We start from the raw sequence: 26,573 nt of genomic DNA, 5'->3' as shown, positions 1-26,573 counted from the left end.
GCACCACAAATCATGAACAGTAAACCTGTTATTATTTCCTAGATGCTACTAATTCTTATATTAAACATAAACAAAGAACTCAGCTAAAAGCATGCAGCCATAAGATTAAAACACAATAAAGATGTCCTATGGAAACAACTACAAAGCACAAAGTGCCACTTCCAAAGCAAATAAATTTACTTCCAACCATACTAGTACACTACACATGTTGGTATGGTGCCAAAAGTACACAATTGGTCATTTGGAGATCAAGAGTAGTGTCAGAATCAGCATGATGGAAGTTTGGACACCTGGAGTTTATTTTCAAACAAATGCTAATACCTTCTCATATAAGCATCTGTTCTTGTCCCATGCCATCCTCCTACGTTGTGATAGTTACATCTGTATTTGGAATAAATGCTGCATATTTATTCTTTAGGTCTCAGTAGGGCTCAGGGTCTTTCTGTAGGACTACAGTACACATTAATACTGAACATTTACCTGTGTACTAACCAACACTGAACTGAAGTGCTTGGACTTTTGTGGGGCAGAGACAAGGAGATTTGTCTGTTCACATGTGTCTGTACACCTGCAAGCCAACACTACTTTCTACGGGATTACAATAATGCAGTCACAGCTACAGTTGCTGCAGATCACAACAGACTGCAAAGTAAATGTTTTTGGTGCTTTCCCAACCACAGAAAAAAAAGGACAAAAAACACATGTGATGTGTTCAATGTCTGTTTTGACTTGCATGTGAATGGGAATGATGATACCATATGCATCAACACAGTGAAAGCTTTTTAACAAGGAGAAGAATTGGGGTTTTTTTAATGGTTTGTGTAGTATTAAATTAACAGCATCCATCAGCTGAAAAGTGTTTCATGGGAAAATGTGTTCTTTGGCACAACAAAGCACATATAGGTAAGGAAAGAGTTTGTAGAAATCAGTTTAAAAACAAATTAAAATAAAAGTAGCAATGTCAATACAAAATCTTAAAACAGTAATCAACGCTTTCCATGAGGTCAAATTTTCAAACATACTCTGAACAGGGGCCAAAGAATACAGCAGAGGCTTCATGGCTAGACTCCGCAGATAAAAAAATCTTCTCATATTGCCACTCAGAGAATTTACAGTGCACCAGTGTAAGCAGTGTTATGTCTTTCTGCCTGACATCCTGTTTCAGCCTGGGTACTCCTGCTTGCCCACACATCCTGAGCACACAGCCTTCTGGGGACCTACCCAACAGCTCCTGGAACACCATTTGCAGATAACTGCTTGTCAACATTTTGTAGGAGGTTTCCTAGAGCTCTGAAGAGTCGTGAGCTGTTCCAAATCCTGCCTTTCCCTGAAAAGACCAACACTTTCTAGGATGCACTTCAAAATCAAGGTATGATTCATTGTCACCTGGATATAATTTCATGTTACAAACTATTCAAATCAAAAGCTGTTCTTTTCACATAGCCCAAAATAAGATTCTCTCTTAGATATTCACTACCACTATAAGGAGAAATCATGTAACTCCACTGGAAAAGCTTAACTGGGACTCCAGTCTCTAGTGATTTTATTTTCATTAATACAACAGCAATGACCAATCCATCTAAAATAGTTCCCCAGGCTACTTAAGGGACAGGCTACTTACAGAAACACATTAACAGATAAATGCAATGCTTAAAACTAGGCTGCTATCTTCAGCTTGACTACCTGAGACTTGGAAAAAGCCACTGCATCTACAGAACAGAAGAGAACACTTTCAACCTATATTTGGGAAGAAGATTTCACTATGTTGCAGTGGCAGGTTTAAACGAAGGTAATGCTCATGCCAGGATGCATTTTAAATGAGGGATACTGCCCTACACTGAGGTAGAGGGGCAACTACGCTTCAACACTTAAAATTGCTTTAAAATTCTTTAGTTATTTCTCAGACTAAGAAGTTCTCTAAAATACATTTATTAAAACAGAAAAAGGTGCAGGAACACTGTAAAAAGCATGCTGTGCAAACAACCCCAGAGGAGAAACAAGCAGAACGCTCCAGCAACAGGGAGGCAGTTATTATAAAAGCAGTAAAAAGCAGGGATTGTGTGGATTTCTGTCCCTTTCTTTCCATCACAGGTAAGGGCTGAGGACCACAGGGATGACCCAGAAGAGAGTCTCATAAACATTGTCTTGGGTCTTACCAAAGCACTGTGTTGAGCAGCTGGTGCATGCTGCCCATGCATAGGGACCTTTAGAGGGACATACCGTGCAGCCAGCCTTCGGGCAATGCATGTACTCCCTGAACAGCTTCTGCTGGAACTCTTGCTCTCCCAGCTTCTTTTCCCCATTATGCAGTCTCCCTGCCATAGTTTCTCTGTCCTCTTCCCTAGACTTGTCTCAGCAATCAGAAAATCAGTTTAGTTTATCATCTTCGAACTTCCATTTTCCGGAATGCATTTTGTAAACTCCAGTGTCCCTTCCCATGTCTTTCTAGAAGTCAAAAAGCAACATGTTTTCCTTCTTTTCCATTTGTTGTCAGGAAAATTTATCAAGAATCATCACTTATGTTGCCAGACATCTGATCAAATGCTTCAGCTAGGGAGCCAGAATTCTCCAACTGTGGCATTGGTACATTTGTTGCATCTGAAATGAAACATAAGAAGGTGGTTAAGTGAGACATTGAGCAACTGCAGCAAACTCTCTATAATGAGGAATTCAGTACAAAAAATACCTCTCAGTTCACAGTGGATTTTCAGAGCCTTTCAGGAAGACACCCTGCACTTAAATTCTAAGTGATTAGGACAAAATCATAATGATGTTCTCTGTCACCTTTGCTTCTTTGGGGTGAGGAAGGGAAAGCAGGGCAGGCAAATGTGTCAGGCTTATATTAGAGCATGTGAGGGAGCAGTTGCTCAAATGAGTCAAAGGAGAGACACCACAAACAGACTCATACTGGATTACTTCCTATGGACAGCAAAATGCTTCAAGATAACCTGCATCTGGCTGTAGTCAAGGAAAGAAGTCCTAACAGAATGAGTGTGGAGGGAGCAAGACTGGTGAGTTTGCTCTTCTCTCAAAGAATGGTAAGCAGTGTGAGCTGAAGACAGGAAAGTAAATTCACACCAGCATCATGGGAGATCAGGATTCTACCTTCAGTGCCAACCTAGGCACAGGGACACCTATGTCCAAAAAAAGAAACAAACAAAGAGATCTTGATAAACTAGTTGTATGAATTTGGGTAAATCAGGGCTAAATTACAGTGTTAACCATCCTGAAATTTAGTCTCTTGTAGGTTGGTTTCTAAATAAGAATTACAATTGTGGTAGAAATATCAGCTTGAAATATTATTTGGAGCTGGACAGATCTAATGTCCTACAATTCAGAAGTAATACATGAGCTAAACCCTAACTTACCCATTGCTCTATTACTGCTTGGGGTGTGACAGCACCCACTAGAAAAAAAAAAAAAAGGGGGTGGAGTTGCCATTTCTATTATAAGAACAAATCCTACAAATGGGTGCCTTCCTTCTCATTAAAAAACTGCATCTACCCACTTTATGAATTATATAGTGGCACATATATGAACCCAGCCACCAAGCATGCAGACAAAGCCCAAAGTTAAGGAAAACAAAACAAACCATGGCAGTGACATACCTTGTGTTGATTCCCTTATTTCCTGAGCTTCTCTCCTCCCAAACCCACTTGGCTGCTGTCTCTGGAGTTTCTGTCTCTACAAGAGATCTGGATGCCCAGCACAGTCTCAGACATGTCCTGGTTCTGTATTCAGATCCTGAGTCTGAATGGAGTATCCTTCTCTTCTCCCAAAAGAAAATTTATGGGTACCCTTCTTGGTGCTGATTCCAAAGTGCCAAAAGGGAGGCAGGATTTTCTTCCATGTCTGGGAGGTCTACTATCATCCCAGACACCATTAGAGCGCATCTTCAAGTTCTTTCTCCTCTCTTGGTACTGACCCAGGGAACACCTGGTACACTGACGGGCAAGGTGCTCTTACACTTGGCTATCAGAGTCCAACAGACACTAACACCACCTCAATGTCCAATACTCACACATTCTCAGTGTTACCTATGTGAGGCCAGTTGGCAGGTACGATTGTTTCTTCTGAGAAATGTTCCAAGGACATCTTGATAGATACAGATAAATCTGTATACAGCGAAGACTTCCACAAAAAAGTATCACCTCAAGTCAATGTAACAGAAACTGGACCAGAGAGAAGCATGTAGATACTATGCCATGATTTGATGTCCATACTGGAGTTAGCCTCGTCCAGAGCAAGAATAATGCACACAGTAGTGTGACCATGTACCACTGCTAGCAGATGCAGGTGTAGTTCAGTACTTTCCCAGGAACAGGTCCTTACATGGGTCTGCATGCCAAAACTCTCGAGTGTGAAAATGAGGTAAATCAGCACAGAACTGATCAGTACTGATAGGAAATCAGCGTGTGACAGCGTGCCGTAAGCCTTCTTTTCAAAGGTACAAGATCAGCAACAGCTGGGCACACATGCCCAAGTACTTCCAACAGCACAAGGAAAAGAGAAATCCATAAAATCTGCCATCAGAAAGCCAAGCATAAAAGGAGCTTTACACCATAGGCTCTTTGGTCTATACCATCATGAACAGGAACTGGTTTGTGGGACATTACACTCAGACCAAAGTGTAAGCATTTTACAAGAGAAAACTGAAACTCTGTCGTAAACCAAAGGGAAGCATGAAACACACTCAGTGCTAAAACACTCAAAATCTCTTTCCCAATAAGGCCACCATGGAAGATGGTGAAGCTAGAAAGTTTCCAGACCAAAATGGCAGCCCAGCCTTTGAAAGGTGAGGACATAAGGGCTGATCCCACAGAGCTTATGAAAATCCACTGCAACTGCAAACCTCCTTAGTCCCTGCAAAACACCCCAAATCAACTGCTACCTGAGAGAAATCAAAACCAAGAGCCAGGGCTCAAAAAACGCCCTTTCCTCCATACTCCTTGCAGAGCTCAAGAAAGGCAGCATTGTGACTAATTTGATTCATGAGAACATCCTGAAATGCGGGCTTTTACAAGCCAAACATGAGATTGCTCTTTGCAATCTAAGCCCAGAAATATATCTCCAGAATTCATTAAAAAAGCAAATCATATGTAAATCCAGCACATAATAATTTAAAGAGAATTACATATGAGTAGTTAATAAGTAGATAAACAGTAGAGAAAATCTATTTCCAGCTAAGATCTTCAAGCAGAACTACACATTATCAACTTCCCTCTCACTTTATTTTTAGAGGTTACAAAATAAATACACACAAGATCAAAGTAATGTGAAGAACCCACTGGTGTTAAATAAATTGAGCAGGAAACTGAAAACGATCTTGTAGGTTTTCATTCTTTGAAGACTGTTTTGCAGTAGATAAAAAGCAAAAGCTAAGGAAGACCCCCATTACAGTATATTATATACAGTATATATCCATTTATATATTATAACCACTTGCTGATAATATGATGATGACATCCTCTGCTACTTTAGCACGGAATCAGTAAGTTTATATCAGTTGTAAGAGTGTTGCATAGTGTGTCTAAAATTTCTTCTGTATTCAAAGGTCTGACAGGTTCTTTGTATGAATTTTAGGTACTATGCATCCATAAAAGCAATTGAAAGATTGGAAAGCAAAAGAATAAATTTCCAACAGCAATTTTATAAATAAAATCACTGTTAAGGTTTATTCACCTCTACTGCAATACCAAATCAAACCTGCAATATGTATATATGGCAATAGCCAACACCTGAAACTTTAAGAGAAAACAAAGCAAAAAACTACTATTCCACTATACAAATGCCCATTTGTCTCACACTGCATAAAGAAAACATTTTGGTGATGGCTGTACTGCTACTGTCGTACTCTGAAGTATAGGATCTAATTACCATCAACTTAATTAAAACTAATTTCTTTTTATCGATTACTTAACTTTCTGATGTTGCTTTAACCCTACTGCCTTAGGGAATGTTTTCAAAGATTCACATTAATGTTATGACTTTTTATATTAATTAAGCTATTCTGATTAATTTGCCCTTTTAAAATTATTCTCAATGCTACGTATCTGCTAAGTGACAAATGGTAAGAGTTTAAACAATTACAGAAGTTCAAATATTTGTGGCTTTGCTCTTTTTATTCCCTTCTCTCCCCTTTGCCTACTCCCTCCACCCCTACAGAAGTTCACAGATCACAAAAGATCTGTACAGAAGAGCTTCCAAGAAGTGTAAATTTTTCACAACTATCCTAATGGTTAGTGAGCTGTTTTGTGCCCACTGTTCAATTTTCCTGAAGAAACACATGTAAGACCTCAATTTAAAAATCCTTTTCAGTCCTCAAAGCCTCTGAACACATCATAACCTTATGCGAATGATAAACATCTATTAATTTTTTTGGATTTAAACTCAGCCTGCATCAAAAACTAAAGCATTTATAGATGTGCACAGGCTTTGCTTAACTTAAACCTAAACAAAGCACTCAGTAATAAACTACTCCATGAAATACAAGATCTCCATTAACCATAACTAGGAGAGCAGTGAGAAAAATTACATCATCTCATTATCCTAACACTTTAGAAAAGTCACAACTCAAAATGCAGAAGAGGTAATAATGGGGTTTTTTTTGAATTCTAGTTTTTCAGTTTTTCTTTTTCATTTTTCTGGCAGTAATCGGAATTAATTTGGCAATGCTGGAAAATAATTTTCACATTATCATGCTTTCTGCTAATAGGTGACTTTGAATAATCAGCTGCTTTTGCAAGCTTTAATACCTAACATGGAACCTAAATCATCCAAATAGTAATTTTTTTTTTACAAAAATAACCTGACCCCACTTTTATACCCTGTAGTAGCAAATACAGTATGAAAGAAATTATTTAGCAGATCATAAAGAAAAACTGAACAAGTATACCTAGAACCTTTCCTATCTGCAGCACTTCTTTCAAAATGTTTTTTTTTTCTTTATTTTTAACCTCATATAAAATTTTCAACACAAATGCTTACATAGGAAAAGCAGGGGTGTGATAATATAAAGAATTCTGCTTACTTGAAATTATCTTGACTTTAATTGCTTACTGCACTTAAAACCGTTTTAAACTCACAACAAAAAGGAATGCATCCTTGCTAAAAACATAGCAAAACTCCCAACAAAACGTCACTAAACACAACAATAAAAATCTTTAGAAGAGTCTTTAAATTCTGCTAACATCCCATTCACATAGGAATGACAGAGATGCTAAAGGGAAGTCAACTGATGATCAGTCAATACAAGCTTACCTGTTTAAGTGCTTTCTTTGTGTGCTGCTGGAAGGAAGATACTAGCTTGCTTTGCACTGGTGCATTCGTAAGGCTTGAATCACGATTGGAAGACATTTCCTCAGATGTCTGCTTTGGGCAAACTTTACAAAAAGAAATAAAAAATCAGAATACTATTATGGGGGTTATCTTTCCCTATTTCTCTGAGAGTCATATGGATGGAAAAATAAACCAACACAAGCAAATGCTTCAAAACCAAAAAGCTTGTGGTAGAAAATTCAGCTGATCTTGAGGTCCACATCAGCTAAAAATCCAGCCATATTCTAAGAAAATGCACTGCTTCACTAATTTTTGTACCACATCATACCCCTTCTATGCAGTTCAGGAGGCCTTGCATATTTTGCCTTTCAGGTTCTGAAAGGTAACTGAAATATTTTAACAGATTTCACACAGAAACTAGAAAAAACTACCTTCCTCATCAACACATTTTAATGGATTATAAGATATCTAAATGAGCATTTGCACAAGAGACATTGATGATCACTGGATCTAGAAAGATTCACACATACATAACTTCATACCCCATTGTAGTGTCTTCTTAGGAGCCAGACTCACCTATTTTATAAGTACTTCTTGGTAAAGCTAAGAACACACTTTGCTGTTTAATGGGTAGACTGCAATATCCTGCAAGATGAATTCTGGTCTCACAGGTAAGACATGCTGCTATACTTGTCAGCCTTCTAAATAATACATGCTTTAATGAACATATACTACAGTACTTGCATTAAACAGCTTCTTGAAGAAATGTTGTGTGAGGCACAGAAAAAAGTCTCCTAGTTAAAAATAAATGAAAATATTATTTATTTTGGTTTTGTTTTGTTTGGTTTTTTTTTTTTAAACAGCTTTATTAAACAGCTATGAAAGCTGTGAGAAGAGCTGGAGGATCCTATTAGTCTTGGTGGTCAGCAAACTCAACTGAAAGGGCCGTAGAAACTTTTCCACTCTTAATGCCTTGCATTACTATTACTCTCACTGGTAACCTAAGACTGCCCAGGTAAACCAGCATGGATCCAGAAATGAAGCAGCTTTTCTTCCATTCTCCTCTGCTTACTCAGTTCAAGTCTGCCTTCAGCAGTGTTCAAAGCTGGTTTGTATGTTGACATACCTTCTTTATAATGTTTGGCAGCAGTAAATAGTTTTCCAAGATTTGCCACACTTTGCACACCACCAGAATAGTCTGAAGACACTCAAAGAAATTGCACAGACACGTGCCAGAAAAAATGTAGCCCACTGTTAATCTATTTTCTCTGCCCATCCTTCAGTGGGATGAGCAGACAACTGAAGTAGCTAAATCCCGTGCCTTTAGCAATGTTTCTTAGAAGAAACATTGTAATCTTCTTTGATTTGTGTTTGTAAGCAAAAGAGACACAGACAATTTAGCAATTAATAAGTAATGTCCATTTTAAGATGAATGTGATATTAAACCTTTTTTTGCACTGAAAGAAAAAGTAATTAACACTTACCTCAGTAAGAGAGAATACACTCTATGGCACTGCTGTTATGCCAAGATAACTGATATTAGATTAAAATTTTTCATTACCAGGTAAGAGAAAGGCTATTTTGTCACAAGATTTATAACTGATTTTTGTCTTTTTTTTTCATATACTTGCAGAATTTGTCAAAATACACAAAGAAGCTGCAATACAAAACAGGTTCTGAGTTTACAGAATCACCTGGATCAATCTTTTCCACATGATGAGCAAAGCTTACTATCAAATAAGACAATATAAAAGAGCTGCAAAGTGTCAGCAGAAAACAAACAATAGCTGGTTTATATAATTCAAATCACTGTAACAGCTAAGCTCCTGAGACAAAGAACACCTACATCAAAATAAAAACTTGACATTTCAAATAGCCCAGATTTTGTCTTCTCCTTCAAAGAAACTCTTTTTTTACTGTGTTCTGGCAAATTTTGAGAGTCAAAGAATTGAAGGAAAAAAACCTAGAAATAGCATGTGCACACAAACCCCAAAGTTAACAAGAGGAGAAGACATTCAAATACCCCTAAAGAATGGAAACTGGTAAACTTAACTACCCCTCCTAAAACAGGATAGATACAACACGACGTGTCATGATAAACCTATTCCCATTCCCAAAATGACTGCAACTCCTATCACCTTCTTGTTGAAATAGGAAATTCAGATTTTCATTATGGTGATCTAGGATATTATCCAGGAGTTTCCCCTATTTATTTTGGTGATAGAGCTCATCCTGAAGAGGTTTGACAACTATCTGATGAGACTCAACACTACAACCATTAACATCAAAGTCATGATAGAGCAGGAATAAAAATAAGCATAGTTATCTATTAATTTCGTACTTTCATTCATTTCTCTTTTAACAATAAACCTGGAATTCTGACAGAATTTATAAGAGGCCATACTTTTAATTCCTATCATCACTTCAATTTTGCATAAAATATTACCGATGTATTGATTTATTTTGCTTCTGTTCCTTTAAATCTTTTACAATGAAGTTAAACCAAGAAGCAGGGACTGTTCTAGTGGGTGAAACAACTGGAATTGAAACCACTGAAACAATAAATAGCTTTCCATCACTGCAGTCTCTCCTACAGATACAGAAAGAATACCTCACTTCAGGCTGGTTCTTTAGTGCAAACCAAATCTAGTTTGTTCAGAGTTTTGAGAAAAACCCTGACTTTTTCCTGTAGTTCATGATTAAATAAATAGATACATGAGGTTTAAATCTGCTGCTTAAATATTTAAAATGACACTGTGATTAGAGAAACTCAACCTAATTTATTTAGAACATACTTCCTTTCTAAAACTTATTTTGTACATTATATTTTTCTTCATATACCTTGTAGCTTAAAATAGTAAGACAGTAGGAAACTATTTTAAATGTTGCTTTTTATGTTTTAATTAAATTTCCATTTAAAACCAGCTTGATACAAAACATGGCTGTGAACCTAACCATCTAGTAAGTAATGTCATTGCCTATTTTCCAAAAGCAGAAGATACAAGCATTAAAAATCTAAATACATTGTGTTAAATTATACAATTGCTTAATAACTTATACAGTCTACTCACTTGGTTAGCAAAAAATAATACTAAAATTGACATACAGGCTTTATTTAGAGGAAAATCAAGATATTGTTTAAAAACAATATGAATTGTCTTTTCTGTAGCAAATTGAATACAAATATGAGATAATGAATAAATTTAATCTTTAAAACATGTTCTGCTATTTAGTAACTTAAATCAATCTGTGCCAAAGTGTGACTGTATTAAAATGCCTGTGACCACATTAAATTGTCAATATTTATTTCTTAATTTCTATGGACAAAGTCCAACTGCTTTTCTCTGAATGGGTCAGACATAAAGAAAGGGAAAAATATGACAGAAAAATACATAAGTGAAGTCACCACTGATGATCCTAGTGAAAAAAAATAATGCCTTAAGAACAAAACAGGCATTTCTCCTATGGAAACCAAAGATCACAGTAAAAGAAAAACAAATTTAAAGCTTTCTTTGTACATATATACAACTTTGGAAAGCCTCAACCTCTTTTTCCATAAGTGCAGAAGATCCATGAATATTATCAGATCCATATTCACTTGAAAGTCTGTATCAGAAAAGAATGCTAAAAATAAACTGAGTGCTTGGGAGGGAAAAAAAAAAAACAACCCTGAGAGAATATGACAGACAAAGGGAAAATATTTGGGTAGCAAATAAAGAGGATTCACCATTATTGCTACAGTAGAAAACGGAAACAAGAGTGGTTTTAAGCCTACAGGAGGCATTTCCATTTAGTGGAGAATAATTAGGCTCCATTCTTTAAATCAGCTTCCTCAAGGGCCAGGACTGAGTGAAGGAATAAAGAAAAAGCAACTATTAAGCTCTAAACTGTTAGGTTATGAGCTGGAAGAGCAGCTGGGTTTCTGAAGATAAGACCTCCTTAGTGAGTGTTCAGAGACTATTAACATGAACGATAGAATTAGAATTACTTAGCAAAAAGAGTATGTTAAAAATGTTTTTGGCAAACTCCATTTAAAATAACTTCCTCTCTTCCATTTTTCCAAGATTAGTTTTTCTAATTATTACGAAAGGCTATAATTTATAAAAATCAGCAATGCTGTCTTTGAATTTCAAATTTTACAGGCTATCTCTGTTTTTTTTTTTTTTTTTATTACCTTTTACCCTCCCCACCCAATAAATGACACCTATGTAAAACATATTGGAACACATGTTTCTTTGAAGAAACAATTTTTTGAGGAACACAACAAAAAATTATTCTCTCTCCTTGCCACTGAAAGTTATTAGGAATAACTGTAAACAGATTTATGTAACTAGATGGACAGAGAAATTCCTGCTCAGTAAAGGGTTTATTTTCCCAAAATCAACAGCACAATTAATTTTGATTTCAGTCAGATCATACTGATTTAAAATCAAACCAGCAAAATCAACAGCAGTCCACTTCCCTTTTTTTTTGAAGTAACCACAGCAGATGAGAAGGATTGTTTACTAATGGCCACATTACAAAACATAAATTAATATTGTTACCATATGCTAAAGACTAGAGTCTACTTCAAGCATAAAATCTATGCACACAATCTGGAGAGATGAAATTTCAGAGCAAACTCCCTCAGGAAAACATACACACAATATCTCTCTCTAAAATATCCATAAAATTCAATATTTTCTTTGGGTGACACAGATCTATACTTGTATTGACATAAATAGTTGCACTTTGCCAGCACAGATGTATCGAGTAATTCACCTCCATCACTCTTTGATCTCTAGAGCCCAACTTGCCAAAACTGAACAATTCAGAACTCGGCTGTTGCCATCAGCTCTTGAAAATGAAAACCAGTTTGGGAGTTAGTTAATTGTACGAATTTGCCAAAGCAAGCAAAAACAGATGTATACATCAAGGGTACTATAGTGACTGCAATATTCTTTCTGAAAAGCAATACTAGCACTGTGAATTAATAAATAGTATTGAATAGTATCTTTTGGAAAAAGACATCAAATACCACATCAGCTTCATAGCTTGCACTGAATCCCATTATATTAACAGCATGTTTTTGAGCCCAAACATTTCACAAAGCTTAGGAAAAAACTGTGAATCCTTATTCCAAAGCAAGTCAACATTTTCCACAGCCTGTCATCAGTAAGCCACCAATTTCTTAGACCTCATTAATTACTGTACAGGAAAAACAAAAAAACAGATGAAAAACATCATCAGGCTTCACAGTATCTTCTCTTATTCTTATGACTCCCTTCATAATGAAAGGCAGTAATGAAACAAAAGAAGTTAAGCTCAATCCCAGGTACCATATTTTTATTTTATAGTTGTAGGAAGGTGAAAGAAAAATACACAAAAAAATCTAAGCTAAGTGAAAAACTTCTCTTGCTGATGTGTTACCCAAAACACTATGAGCTGCTACTTCATTGCTGCTCTTCTGCTTTTAGAAGAATCTATCTCATATCCAGATGTTGCCACGTGTCACAAACATTTTCAATAGAATCATCCAATATTATTCCCAAGAGACAAGATGCTAATAGTAAAAGGTTCCACTGAATAGCCAGGAATTCCATTCCTGGAAAGGAACTGAATATCCAAATGACGACTCAGGTTTCAAACAGTGGTGAATATACACTCCTTGCTACACAGTTATCCTAGGATTTCCTAGTCTAAAAAGCACAAGGTGTTCAAAAGCACAGTAGCTACAAAGCAAAATTTCAGGATTCAGCATGAACGTGATCTTCTGCTGTCCATCATTTTGTCATCTATCTCTAAGAAAACTGCCTAAGGAATTAACTCTGCCATTCTATGTTCATAGTTGAAGAACATACACTTCTAGTAAGTGCTGACAACCGAAGTGTCTCAGGAGGAGACACATGTTGCTGGTATTTGGGCACACATGAGAAGCCCTGTTTGGGCTAAGGTGGGGAGGGAAGTCACGCAGGAATTGCTGTCTCCTCCACACGTACATCATTGTGCATTCCATTGCCTCGCACGAAGACCATTTTTAATCAACTGTGCTCCGTGGCTGATGGATTAGCCCTGCCTTCAGAAACCCTAGGGACAAATGCTTTTTGAGAACTGAACATCCTATTGATGGGCAAAAGGATATTATAGTCATCATTTTCCCAGGCAACAGTAATTGGGATTTTAATTCTTTTACCCACAGCATCTTTACATGCTACCTCTGTATTTGAGGAAAATGGAATTTTAAAGATATGGGACTGCTACAGAGCTCCTATTAGAAATCCCATTCCAAACAAAATCAACTGTAGCATAAAGAGTTTCTTTAACATATGCCTTTGGAGAAGGTGGGGAAAGAAAAATTCTCCACAGCATTTGCATAAAGCTGAGATGTGACCATTCTACTTGTCTACTTAGCAATACTGATGTGGTGCAATAGCTTTTGCCAAGTCATGTGTTTATAATGGTTAGGAATTTTTATTTTATTATGCTAGTAAAATTGTTCAGTAGCCTGCATTTATATTGCAAAAAATGTGCCTGCTGAGGAATGATGTGATTCTTCTCTGTCTGAGTGTCAGCTGGTACTTTTTATTCCAAAAGACTGTGGTCTAAAAGCCCACAAATGGGCTGAAGCTGTTGCTTACAGTTTCATCCTTTTACTTCCAGCTACATTTAAAGAGACATTTTTTAAACTCTTCCTAAAGAATTTCTGATCACTCTGTCAGAACTGTGGCTTCTGGACTCTATCAGAGTGAAAAAGGGCAAATAAAAATGTAATCAACTGGGCAATTAAGAATTCAATGTGCAAGCAATGCCCATCCTCATATGTATCACACATATTCTAAAACACAAGTCAGAGAATTTGATGAAGTGTTTTTTGCACTGAACTAAATGCTACTTTTATGCCACAGAATAATTTCCTGGAAAGAAAAAAAAAACCCTAGCTCTAGTCTGAAAAGTGTAATTGGTCTGTTAGACCAAATATTTTCCATAGAAATAACTATTCTCAAATATTTACAAACCGATCAAGTCACCACCTCACCTTTCATAAACTAATGAGACCATCCCTATTAAACCCCCCAAAACAAAGGAGGTATTTGTTCACTCAGGACTTCTTATGTGTCTTTTATAAATCCTTTCCTGTTTACCTTAATTCCTTCTTACAGCTATAATGAATGCAATACACTGGTAATCATTTAGCTAGTGCTATACCCAAAGGAAAATCTCTGCCAATATTCTTTAATCAGTACTATCAGAATTATAGTCTAAGAAATACATTGGACTAATTAGCAAAAGCATCTTATTCATGTTCAATTTATTTTCTGTTGTGATTCTTGAATGCTTTTCAGATATACTGATTTATTGAACACATATTTCTGCTGCATAAATATGACCTCTTTTTTTGCTTGAAAGTCTAAACAAATTCATGCTGTACAGCTGCAATAATTTACAAGGCAATCAAAAGAAGTCTCAGAATTATTATTTATTATCAATAAATTTAAGCTAGAAAGATTTCATAGTTTTCAAAAAATATTGACACAAAAAAAATACTGAATGAAGAGTGGTCAAATAACACCCACCAGAGCAAAATGCTACTGTGGATGGTGATTCCTATGCCTTTGCAGATTAAATAATTTCTAATTTCAATCCACCAAAAACTGGATGTATTTTTTGGGCATGGTCCTATTTTTAAGCCAAGCCTTCTATACTATAAATGAAATAAAAATTCTAAGTGTATATAAATGATATCTTTAGCAACAAACTTGCAGTCTCAAGAAGAGCTATTATCAAACATATTTAGCAAAATTATGTCCTGCACTAGCTGACTGATATGTTATTTATTAAATACATGCTGCATTTAATTCTTAATTGATCATATCAAGCATTGGCCTTCCTATATGCAATAGACACTCACTATTGCCATCCCATTTACATTTTTTTAAATATATCCACTGATATCCATTAAAGGACAAAAAAATTAAAATGTCTTGTTCTCAAAATGTTAAATGTATTGCAGTTTTCCAAGATTTGTTAAAGATGAAAAATGATGGAAAATTCTCAGCTTTAAAACCAATCTAGGTGTAATTTAATGCTCTATTTCAAAATGTTAAATTTCCGCAACTTCTCTTTTATGTCATCACAAGTGCTATAATTATTTTTATTACTGTGAACTGTGAAAATAGTACATAGCCTGCTCTCAGTCAAAACCCAGCAATTTTCTACTTCTGGAATTATGACATGCTATTTACATTCTATAACATCCTATTTACATCCTAACACTCCTAAATAATTGCCCGTGTTTTTTTTGCCATGATTTTTATTTGTTTATAACAAGTAACATCAACTTTTGCTTTGTATTTGTAACTGTATTTACACTGCTTTTTACTGCTCTATTTTTCCTTCAATTTCAGGAATTGTGCATCAACAAATTTTCTGAGTATCAAACAGGAATTGTTAAAGAACATGTAAGTTCACTTACATATGCAGCATACACTATATAAGCATCAAATCACTGCACATGCAGAGTCTGTTAACTTATAGACATAATATATCAAAGAAAATGAAGAAGCAGAGGCATTTAATAACTCTGGACTTTTGTTTCCACAGAGCTTCAAAACTTCAGTCCTAGAAAGACCCACAACGTGACTTGGATAGTTCTGTTATTCCTATCACTGAACACTTTATGATTTTTCAATGCTGCTGGAGAGCAATACAAAAACTGCAGTATCAGTCCTGTAAAGATGCAGCCTGGGAGCTTAGTAAGTTGCTCAAGTTAAAAAAGGAAGTCTGTAGCAGAGCAACAACATGAGCTGAGCCTTTTCATGTCCTAGTTGTAAACTCTCCATGTACCAAGTAAGCCAAAATAGCAGGCAGCAGTCCAGCAGTGGGACAGGTTGAGATGGGACAGCAGAAGAGAACTGATCAAGAAAAGGTTTATTTCAGAAGTCCTGGACAGTCAAATTTTTTTTTAATAAAGCATTCACTTTATAATCACTACATGAGTGTAGTTATAATAATATTTACTTCTGTTACTTGCAAAATAATTTTATGTGACTGATGTTCTCCTTATGAATAACTATTAACTCTCAAAGATGAAAAAAAATATTTCTAAGGTTGCCATTTTAAAGTTATTTCAATGTTTCAGTTTGCCATTATTTTAAAGGAAAAAAAATGCACAGCATTTGATACTTCAAGATGTCATTATGTGACGATGGCAAACAGGAGTACCTCTGCCTGAAAGCAGAAAGATACAAACCTTTGTCCTCTGTCCAGAACTCTATTGAGGGACCAACCCCACATGTCCACACTGAAATCAATGAAATATCTGAATCTGACAACTGCCAAGTCTGATATCTGGTAAAGGCAAATTATTCCTTAGCTCTGCGCCCTAAACAAAAAAAATTGTAAGCCAAAAAATTATCTACTGAAAACACACCCAACATCACTATTCTATGTCTTTTAAAACCCTAAGTCAAATAAAGGCACTTAGTGTTCCTGATTCTTTCATAAGGCCAAAAAAGAGAGGGAGTCACTCAAAATAGTTCCACTGAGTACAAAAGATTATTTATACTGCTTAGAAATCACACCACAAAAATTTGAAGAAAACAATACTTTTGCTTTTCCCAAAATATGCCCTCTAATATTGAGATTAAATCACCTACCACCATTTTCTTCTCCATTATTATTGTTTGCCTCAGCCATTTCAGTGCCATCTAACTCAGATTCACATCCTAAATCCAATGTTCCATCTGTAGGGCATGTTGATTCTTCTTTCTACAGTTAAAAATAAAAATAAAAATAAAATTAACAAGAAAAAAAATCAATCATGATCCTGCTGCATCTCCGAAAATAGATTACTGCAGTGTACTCTCATGCTTACATTTCAGAAAAACCAAGAATAAAATAAAATATGCCTGTGAGTTACTCTAGAGAGAGCCATAAAAAACCAGACTTTTATGAAAAGACTTGCAAACTAATAGCAAAAAAGCTGTTTTGTGAGGTCATCACATGCTCTTTTTAAAACTGAAAAAGTCACATAAAATGCAAGATCTTCCATTTTGTCTTCTTTTTTTTTTTTTTTTTAACAGAAACAGACTTGTGTGGCTGTTAAAAATCCTAGTTTTCCAGTTGAGTGTCTACAACACTGCAGCAAAACACAAATCCTTTAATGTTTCTTTTCTGCCTTTGCCTGTTTCCTGAATTCAAATAGCTGAAACAACCTGGAGCTCACAAGCATGGGAGTGATTGTGAATTCCTGGAATTGTGCCAAGAATATCTCCCGATTTAAAGAAAAACAACAGCATTTGTTCTAGTAAATTAGGAAAGACAGCTTCTGAAAACTATTAATTCCATTTCAAGTATTCAGAATTTTTAGTTAGCAGGAGCAGACAAATTTATATACTTTTATATTTTTATACCCTTACATCAAATACATCTGTCATAAATTACAAAAGATCCTTCCCCCAGCCCAAAATTTTAGTTGGCTACATTTACACTGCCAAGCAGATAATCTCACTTTCTTTTTTCTCATCACTGCCTCACATTATTCCACTTCTATTGTGAAACCCCTCCAAGTTTGATCATGTACAACAAGAAAAAATGTCCACCCACAGTAAACATCATGTTCATACCAAAACAAAAAAAAATTATAAGGAATATAAATAGAATAAAGGCAAAATTCTATCAGTATAATTATATTCCTTCTCAAAAGCAACAACGCAACCTTTGAATTAAAAGCTGATTTATATTAGAAAACATTAGACTTGCAAATAATTTTTCACTATTCAAAAATCAAACATCAATACAATTACTTAATTAGAAAGTCAGTGATCCTCTTGAGCTCACTAGTCCTAAAACAAAGGCCTTACTGTGAACAACTCCAAAAAAGCAGCATTTTAACTAAGCTACGTGTTTTTTATGCCATGTGCCAAATTCAAGAACACGTATATGCTTTCTAGGATAAAACATTCAATGTTTACTTTCATTATAAATCCTTTTAAAAGACATCTGAAAGCAGTTAGAAGGACTATCAGGTCATTTCCTCGCCAAAGAATCTAATCTGTTTACATTTATATCTATTGAGACATTCATAAAACAGATTAATAGCTGTATGTACAATCCATATACAAAATTTAAACTTACTTTGAGAGCATAGAGTCCTGATTTCCCAGGGATTTTGAAGAATGTTCCATCACCTACACGAGTGTTAGTATGAAGCATTGCATTCAGGCAAGCTAATGGAGAGGTTCCACTGAAAAATAAAATTGTGCAGTCTAAGATTGAGTGCCGCTTGTAAAACTATTCCCTTGGTCTATTTTTTTAAAAAACTCATGCTTGCCTGGCCTTTTTTTTTTTTTTTTGCCCCCCCCCCCCTTTTTTTTTTTAATTCTCTCAACCCTGAAAACATCTACATTACAATAACAGGCCAGTTTCAAACTTAATCATATGCATCTGTCCCCTAGGCTTGAGGCAAAAAGTCTGTGAATTATAATTACGTTTTTCTTCATACAGAAACCAGCTCCACATTCTGAAAGAACCAAAGTCCAAATATTTATGTGAAATTACTTCATAAATAACACCATGAAGCCTCATTTTTAAAATGTTACAGACAATGTGGCTGCTGCACATGAATGATCAAAACAGTACCAAGTTCAAGGGCAGCTGCATCCCATAGGATGAAAGGCAACAAAAGAATAATAAAGAGCCCAGAAAAAACACATTTAAAATTAGAAGTGATATATAGTAAAGATGTCTTCTGGCTCAACATGGTCAGCATGCATTATTATCCAAAAATATAAGCACATTTGTGCCTTTTATGAAACATTATCTTTTCTAATTAGAATTGTTTTAGAAATTATGAGACTGACCTCCTCAAGGTAATAATTTTAATACCACTGTGCAATGCATGTTAAAGGACTCTTTAAAAAGAAACACAACACATTCAGAAAAAAAAGAACATTTGGACAGGGATATCTTTGTAGTATATACATATTTACATCAAAAAAAAAAAGCTAATATTTCTACCCTAGCTAGATGTATACTATTCTGAAAAGTTGATCTAAGAAAGGTGGGGAAGAAGGCAGTCATAAATTATTTTATTTTATTTTATTTTGATTTAAAAATTGAAGTACAAGATCTATAGATGTACTATCACATCTTTATCCCCATTTGCTGGCTACTGTACACGATGTACTGAGGGACTGAATCTGAAACTGTGCTTCTTCCCTGGGGTCCCCAGTCTGCACGCACGCTTATCTTGAGCCACGTAAATATATTCCACTTGGTTAAGTGGAACAATGCCTGTGCATTAAATTAAGTGTGTTGCGAAGTATTTCAGGATTAATTATATACTCAACTATAAACCAGGAACAGAGCTTCAAAGTTAATCAGAAACTACTCTTCCTTATTCTGTGGTATTATAACACAACAGCCAATCTTGCTTGAAAATTGCAAGTCTGATTTTTTTTTTTTTAATATGTGAAACTGGATTGAAATTGTTGTATTTCATATAGTTATGCTTTCTGTTGATTTCCATGGCTCTGCTACAACAAAATTCATCCTTACTGTACATATATCATTATTTTAATGGCAAGATCAATAGTGTGGTAATTGCTCTTCCGGTAAAAATTAAACTATAAAGTGCCCTCAGGCCAGGAAGTCCTGTCTATTATAATTTATTTACTGCAGGTCATCCAATGTATCATATTACTACATCTAAAATAAAAAATTGCAGGTAAAAATGCTGCTTGTTGATAAACACATCAGATATGTAATAGGTATTTATTTTATGGGTATTCTAAACCTGATCACGCAATATGAAAATTCTGACAAGTTTTTGTGGTTTCTTTGGCTTCCCTGAAAATAAAACTAGCAGCACATTTCGTTTTGATATAATACTTCAACAAAATACAAACCAAAATATGTTGGAAATAAAAGGATACTGATAGCAGTGGGACAGAAGACATTAAGAGAGTTCATTGAGTTTAACGATTACTTAAACACTTTTGTAATATGTAGGATACTTCTCTTTACACATTTTCCTTACTGTATTAATGCTTGACAAGCAAAGAGACAGAGCATTTAATACAGCAGTTACGGTTGTGTAATTTCTTCCATATGTTAACATACATAATGTGAAGCAATTTCAACTCTCTCAGACTTGGATCTTTTCAGTGAAACATTATCACCGATCAAGGCTTTCTCTGCAAGACAGAAAGAACTTGCTGACTCTACAGCAGAACAAAAACTTGGTATGTCAACAAGAAACAAAACTGTGTGTCCATGTATGCACGATTTGTATTCTCCTCCTATTCTGATGGATATACTCTGGACTCCACACTTATTTTTAGATATCATTAACCAATTGAAATGATACAGGATGAATGAACCCAAAATAGAGGATTTGGCAACATCTCATGATCACTACTGTGTTCACAGCAGATATCTTAATCTTCAAAGTCTAGACAACTGGCAAGTGGACAAAAGAAACTACTCTCTGACTTAGAAAGAAACCCATATCAGCTACTGAGCCAACAAGCACTTTAACAACTTCTATGCTTGTTTCTTACAGAACTCCTAATGGCATGCAACCAAAGGGCCACATCCACCCTTCTTGAAAACTGGACTTGAGTATGTCCATAAGGAGCACAAAACAAATCACACAGAACACACTTAAGTTGCAAATGAAAATAATCTGGGAACACTGAATGATGGGATTTATTCTGAGCTAACAGTTCAAACTGAAGTTCCATGGTGTCCTTTGTCCGCTCTGCTTTGCCCCATGTCAACCAATGACTTGCCTGTTCTTCTGTCAGAACTGGCATCCTTAAAACACCGCATTGAAAATCCCAAATGTTACACACAGCTGACACTGGAAATGCTTGCAACACATGCTATCACATCACATGGGACTGTGGTTCAAGAAGCCAGCAATCAAAACTCCCATGATGCAGACTGATGTCTGAATCACAGAGCATTTTCTGAGGGATCTGTACTACTTATTGCATGCATTCTAAATTCTCCTACAGCCTGAGGACATGTTCCTTCTGCTCAGAGCTCCTGGCATGTATTAATACAGCAGTCAAGGCCTGCCAATATAAGGCTGAGTATCTCTGATATCAAAAATGGCACAGCTTGACCTAAGTTCTTGAAACACTCCAAATCAGTTCAACTTTGATTCAGTTAAATGAAATTGGATACAATAATATTCTACTTTGTAACTTGATACCTGTGAATTTTTAGAGCCATAATATATTTTAAATCTATACACTGCAAGTTTTATTGCCATAGTCTGCACACAAGAAATATGTTTACCATTTGCAGTCTTCAGATGCAGAACTTTCATACTATTTATCATCATTTGGGTGAGACTGCTTTAAACCACTGTGGTATTCTAGAAATCATTCATATACATAAGTTACAATCTGTAGCAGTATGTCTTTAAGGCTGGTATTTTTCTTCTTGTATGTTTATTTTATATACATATACATCTATACACATATACAAGCAGTATTACTCCACACACACTTTCAAAAAGGTTTAAAAGATGAAGAGTTACTTACTTTCTGTAAAAGTGATGTTATGATGTTACAACAACCAGCAACATAGGAAAGAAAAGAAAAGAAAACACTCATTTAACCTTCCAATATAAAGGTTGCCAATACAACTTCATCATTTAGAAGACATCAGACATTTCTCATAAATTCTCTTTCCCAAAATCATTATTCGCTGGTAGTACTTCAAAATTTCTGTATATTATCAAATCAAACTTTGCACCCCCAACTCCCCCATTCAAAAATATCTCCAACATTTTGTGATTCTGAGCTCCCTCTACTGGTCACGCAGCCAGTGTTACCTAAATCGAAATCCCAGACTTTCCACACACCAATCTCTGCTAAAACATGTAGGGGAAATACAGATTTCCATTACTTCCTCCTCTGCCACCCTCCCCAAAACCCTATTGAAAATTTGTAAAAACACCAGTAAAAACGTTACTTATTTTTATATTGGAAACCTCTCAAACACATAGGTCTGTCAGAAACCCTGAAAACTTCTGTGGTTAAACATGTAATTCTAGTGGTCTTTGCTAGACTGCTTGCCAAGAGACAAAAATTATGATCTTGGCAAAAAAAAAGATGTCTTAAATATGGAAAATAAATTGACTAAAGCTGCCTTGTCCAGGCAATAGAGTGTGGCAGACAGTGAAAGTTCCCCAACGCTTTGCAGACAAGGCACCTTGGGTCCTGCAGCAGGCAGCATTTCAGCCACTCAGCCCCACTGTATGTGGTGTAATCCCCTCCTCTTCCTGACACATCCCCAAATCTAATGATTTCTGCTGTAAGAGGAGCACCTAGGTGTCATAAATTTGTTCAGTATTTATTTGTTTGAATCATCTGCTCTTTTTATACACATCCATAAATAGTCACAAGGGAGCAACATTTTTTACTCAGTGCTAGAAACAAAGTAAAACCAAAAGGCTTAAGAACTAATTTCTAGGCATGATTTGAAGTCACACAGAATACAATATGTTCATAATGCATGTAAGTTACACCAATTTTAGAGTGACAACAGATAAAGAAAATAAAACTTATCAGGAAAGGCTGAAGAAAACCCACTTGTGTAGTACAGTAAATGGAAAAGTAAAAGAAGGCATAATTGTAATTTTCCAGAAATATATAAAAAACTGTTTAAGTCAATGGAGATGCATGTTCTTCATGACCACTGGTGGAAGAAAAAGAAAGTTCATGGATAGCCTAAAAGTGTGAATGTAGCTGCTGATGTTTTAATCAACACCAGAACAGAGCTGGGGAGTTTGTAAAATGAACTTAATCAGAAGATCATACACACACCAGCCCCAGCTGATACACAGACTGAAACCTGTCCCTGTATTTGTGTTCAGTGATCTCTTGAGCATCCATCCAGCACCGTAACCTGTGATTCTTTATCTCTTCAATAAATCTATATTTTGATTACGGCTGAGGTTAATCATGCCTAAGTATACTTGTTACAAAATATACAGCAGCTAGAAATGCTAGAAAATTGACTCAGTGTCTAGACCTGCATTGTTTGCTTTAGTGTCCCACACAGCACTGCATGCCTGGTGTGATGAAGCCCTTTGGCTTCCTCTTAAAAGCTCTCCCACAACCTTCAAGGAGCCATGTTCCCACAGTCCTGTTATCAAGTGTCAGCAAAATGTCCCAACTTGCCTCACAAGACTGTGGCTGTGACCTAGCTCAGGAGTGATACAGAAAACCACCAGGAACCTAAGCAGCTGTACCAAGATGAGAAGATAGCTGTGCTATTTATGAAGAGACAGGCCAGCTGCTGCTGACCTGTCTAGAGCTGTTCTCCTCCCACAGCCAGGCTTGATGGAGCTGGCAGGGCTGCAGCAGCAGTTAGTGCTGGGGCCAAGGCACATTCTACCAGCCTGAGCTCAGGAGGAACAACCAGAAGAGGTCCAATGAATTGAAGACTGAATAAAAGGCCCAGATATTTTTATAAATTCAAGTGTACAGGATCCTTCCCTTGGCATAGAGGGAAGCAGAGAGCACAGGTAAATACTGGAAAACAAAGCTGCTAGTGAGTGCAAGATTTCCTGCCAACCGCCTACAACTTTCTCAGTAATAAACACATGAAGTTAGTCTAAACAAACCAACCCAGTTGACCCTGGCTGGACATCACTTGCCCACCAAAGTTGCTTCATCACTCCCCTTCTCAGCTGGGCTATGGAGAGAAAATATAAGGAAAGGCTCATGGGGTAAGGACAGGGAAAGATCACTCAACAATAATCACCACGGGCAAAACGGACTTGACTTGGAAAAATAAACATTGAGTTTATTACCAATCAAATCAAAGTAGGAAAATGAGAAATAAAACCAAACCTTAAAACACCTTCCTCCCCTCCTCCCTTCCCTCCTTCCTGGGCTTAATCTCACTCATGGTTTCCTCTACCTCCTCCCCAGCAGGATAGGGGAATGGGAGCTGTGGTCAGTTCATGACACATTGTCCCTGCTGCTCATCCCTTTAGGGAGGGGACCTCTCCCCCTGCCCTGGGGTGGGTCCCTTCCACAAGGTGCGCTCCTTCAGGACCATGGTCTTCACCACAGGCTGCAGTGCAACCTCCTCTCTCTCCTTCTTCACTGACCCTGGTGACTGCACAGTTGTTCCTCTCACATACTCTCTCTCCTCTCTGCAGCTGTAGTTGCTGTTCTGCAGGGGTTTTTCCCCTCTCCTTAGCTCTGTTACCCCAGAGGCAGCACCATCATGGCTGATGGGCTTGGCCCTGGGCAGCAGTGGGTCGGTTTTGGAGCCAGCTGGCATTGACTCCACTGGACATGAGAGAAGCCACCCCTGTAGACCCCCACTATCAAAACCTGGCCTTGAAAACCCAAAACACACAGGAAGACTGCAAGCAGTATATTTGCTTTCTCAGCCACTGTTATATACAGACTATGTATTCTAGGTACAATTGCACTTGGCCATCCTTATTTCAGTAGCAAAATCACAAGACTAAACATGATAATCCAAACGAAACCAATATAAATTATCAAACAGAAAATTTGATTTGAACAATCAATTAAAATCTTGCTTTTGATTTTTTTCCATTTATTTTCCTACTACAAGGTTAATTTGTTCATTGCTTGAAATTATTAAAATACCCCAATCAGAAAATAGAGCTTTAATGTAATCTCACTTTTTATTTATTCAGAGACTACAAATACATTCATCAATTATCTAACTTACTGTACAGAAATTAATCCATGTTGTATTTTTCAATGTTAAAATAGCAATGACACCATATTTACTAAATCTTTACAAGTGTACTTATTTCTGTCAAATAATTTCTGGAAAGAACCTCAATTTGATTAAGAGATTGACTGTTAAATGCGGAATGAAAATACACTAGATATGCAGGATATAAAAGGAAAATAGGAGAGACTTTCCAAAATATCACATATCCAACATGATTTATTAAACAATAAAACCATCTCTTAATATGTGGGTAGTTGGTAGCTAGGGAACCATCTACTATTTTTATATATACAGTCTAGTGAAACTCACGAGCTGGAAGATCTCAGCCTCTCACATAAAGTTCTTATTCATAAATTGGAGCAATAAAAAAAGCATTTTTCTTTTTGAGCTTCCAATTGGCTTTTTAATTTTAAAGGGACTACTAATGAGAACTACAGAGAATACTCAATATGAACAGTTGGCATGACTGTCAAAACTATTTATGTTCTGAAGTCTTAATCATTTAAATAATAAAGTCATAATAAATAAAGTCTTAAGCCTTAAGTTATTTGCTTAAGTTTTATAGGAATTGAAGTACATACAGGTTGAATACTATTTATACAGTCTGAATAAATCATACTTCAGGTTTATTCCTAAAATAAGCTCTCCTACTTGAATATTTAAATATATTTTAAAGTATTTATATACTTATACTCTAATAGAAATATATTTATATTCTTAAAATAAATATGTTTTTTGAAGTTTATTTTCAATCATTTTTATCCACATTAATCAGAATCAACCCCAGTTTTGTTCTCATTTGGGCAGCACCCTGAAGAAAATTTTTACATCTCTGGTCCTACTTATGCTTCACACATGGTACCTTTCAGCCTTCAAATATCACCAACAGGTGCTACTATTCTTGGGCAGAGCAAATAAGCCAGGCTATCAGGCAAAGTAATATAGCTCATTCATCTATAGTCTCCCAGACTGCAAATAGCTACTGTAAGATGCTAGAGAAAAAAAACTATTATTTTTACTACTGACATTCTTCATCCTCAAACTGCCAAACAGATTTCTTGTTTTTCCAAATCAGATGGAGACAGAGGCATGATTATTGGTAGTATGATGGAAAAAACAAGGACCAGTACAGATGTACACAGATGTAACACATCTGTCATACCCAATGTCTGTCTCACAAACTAGCAGAACTTACCTATCAGTTTTCACTGAAGTTAGCCAAAGTACTGAAACCCAAATATCTAAACCAGAAGAACCTAGCCATGAACTTGAACCCTGACCTTTGCAGCTTTGAGAGAGTTACAAGCAGCTGGAACCACAGTTGACTAAAGTGATACAACACCAAGAAATTAATCCTTATCAATATCCTTCAAATATGAAATGATCTGGAGCATTAAAACTCAACCTGGATCCTAAATTCAAGCTAGTATAATGAAAAGGTATTCTTTTTGCATTCTCAGCAGGAAATCTCATTTACAATCTCACCTAAGTCTAGTTTTACATTTTGAATTAACCCAAACTTGGATCAGGGAAGGAATCAGAAGTGAAGCTGCTTTCACAGAACTGGTTTC

General features: G+C 36.1%; 1 protein-coding gene across 1 annotated transcript in view; it reads right to left on the bottom strand.

The window, feature by feature from the left end:
* The window catches only part of ASXL3 (ASXL transcriptional regulator 3), a 123,603-nt gene that overhangs the window by 46,311 nt on the left and 50,719 nt on the right, over positions 1-26,573 (bottom strand). The window contains exons 3-5 of the mRNA XM_053991396.1: positions 18,394-18,502; positions 16,914-17,025; positions 7,261-7,382 (exon numbers count right to left, since the gene is read on the bottom strand). Of these exons, the coding sequence (XP_053847371.1) occupies positions 7,261-7,382; positions 16,914-17,025; positions 18,394-18,502 (343 nt within the window). The remainder of the gene's footprint in view (positions 1-7,260; positions 7,383-16,913; positions 17,026-18,393; positions 18,503-26,573) is intronic.

The sequence above is a fragment of the Vidua macroura genome, chromosome 1 (assembly GCF_024509145.1).
Source record: "Vidua macroura isolate BioBank_ID:100142 chromosome 1, ASM2450914v1, whole genome shotgun sequence".
NCBI lineage: Eukaryota > Metazoa > Chordata > Aves > Passeriformes > Viduidae > Vidua > Vidua macroura.
The sequence above is the reverse complement of the archived record's forward strand: the minus strand, read 5'-3'. Positions and strand labels throughout refer to the sequence as shown.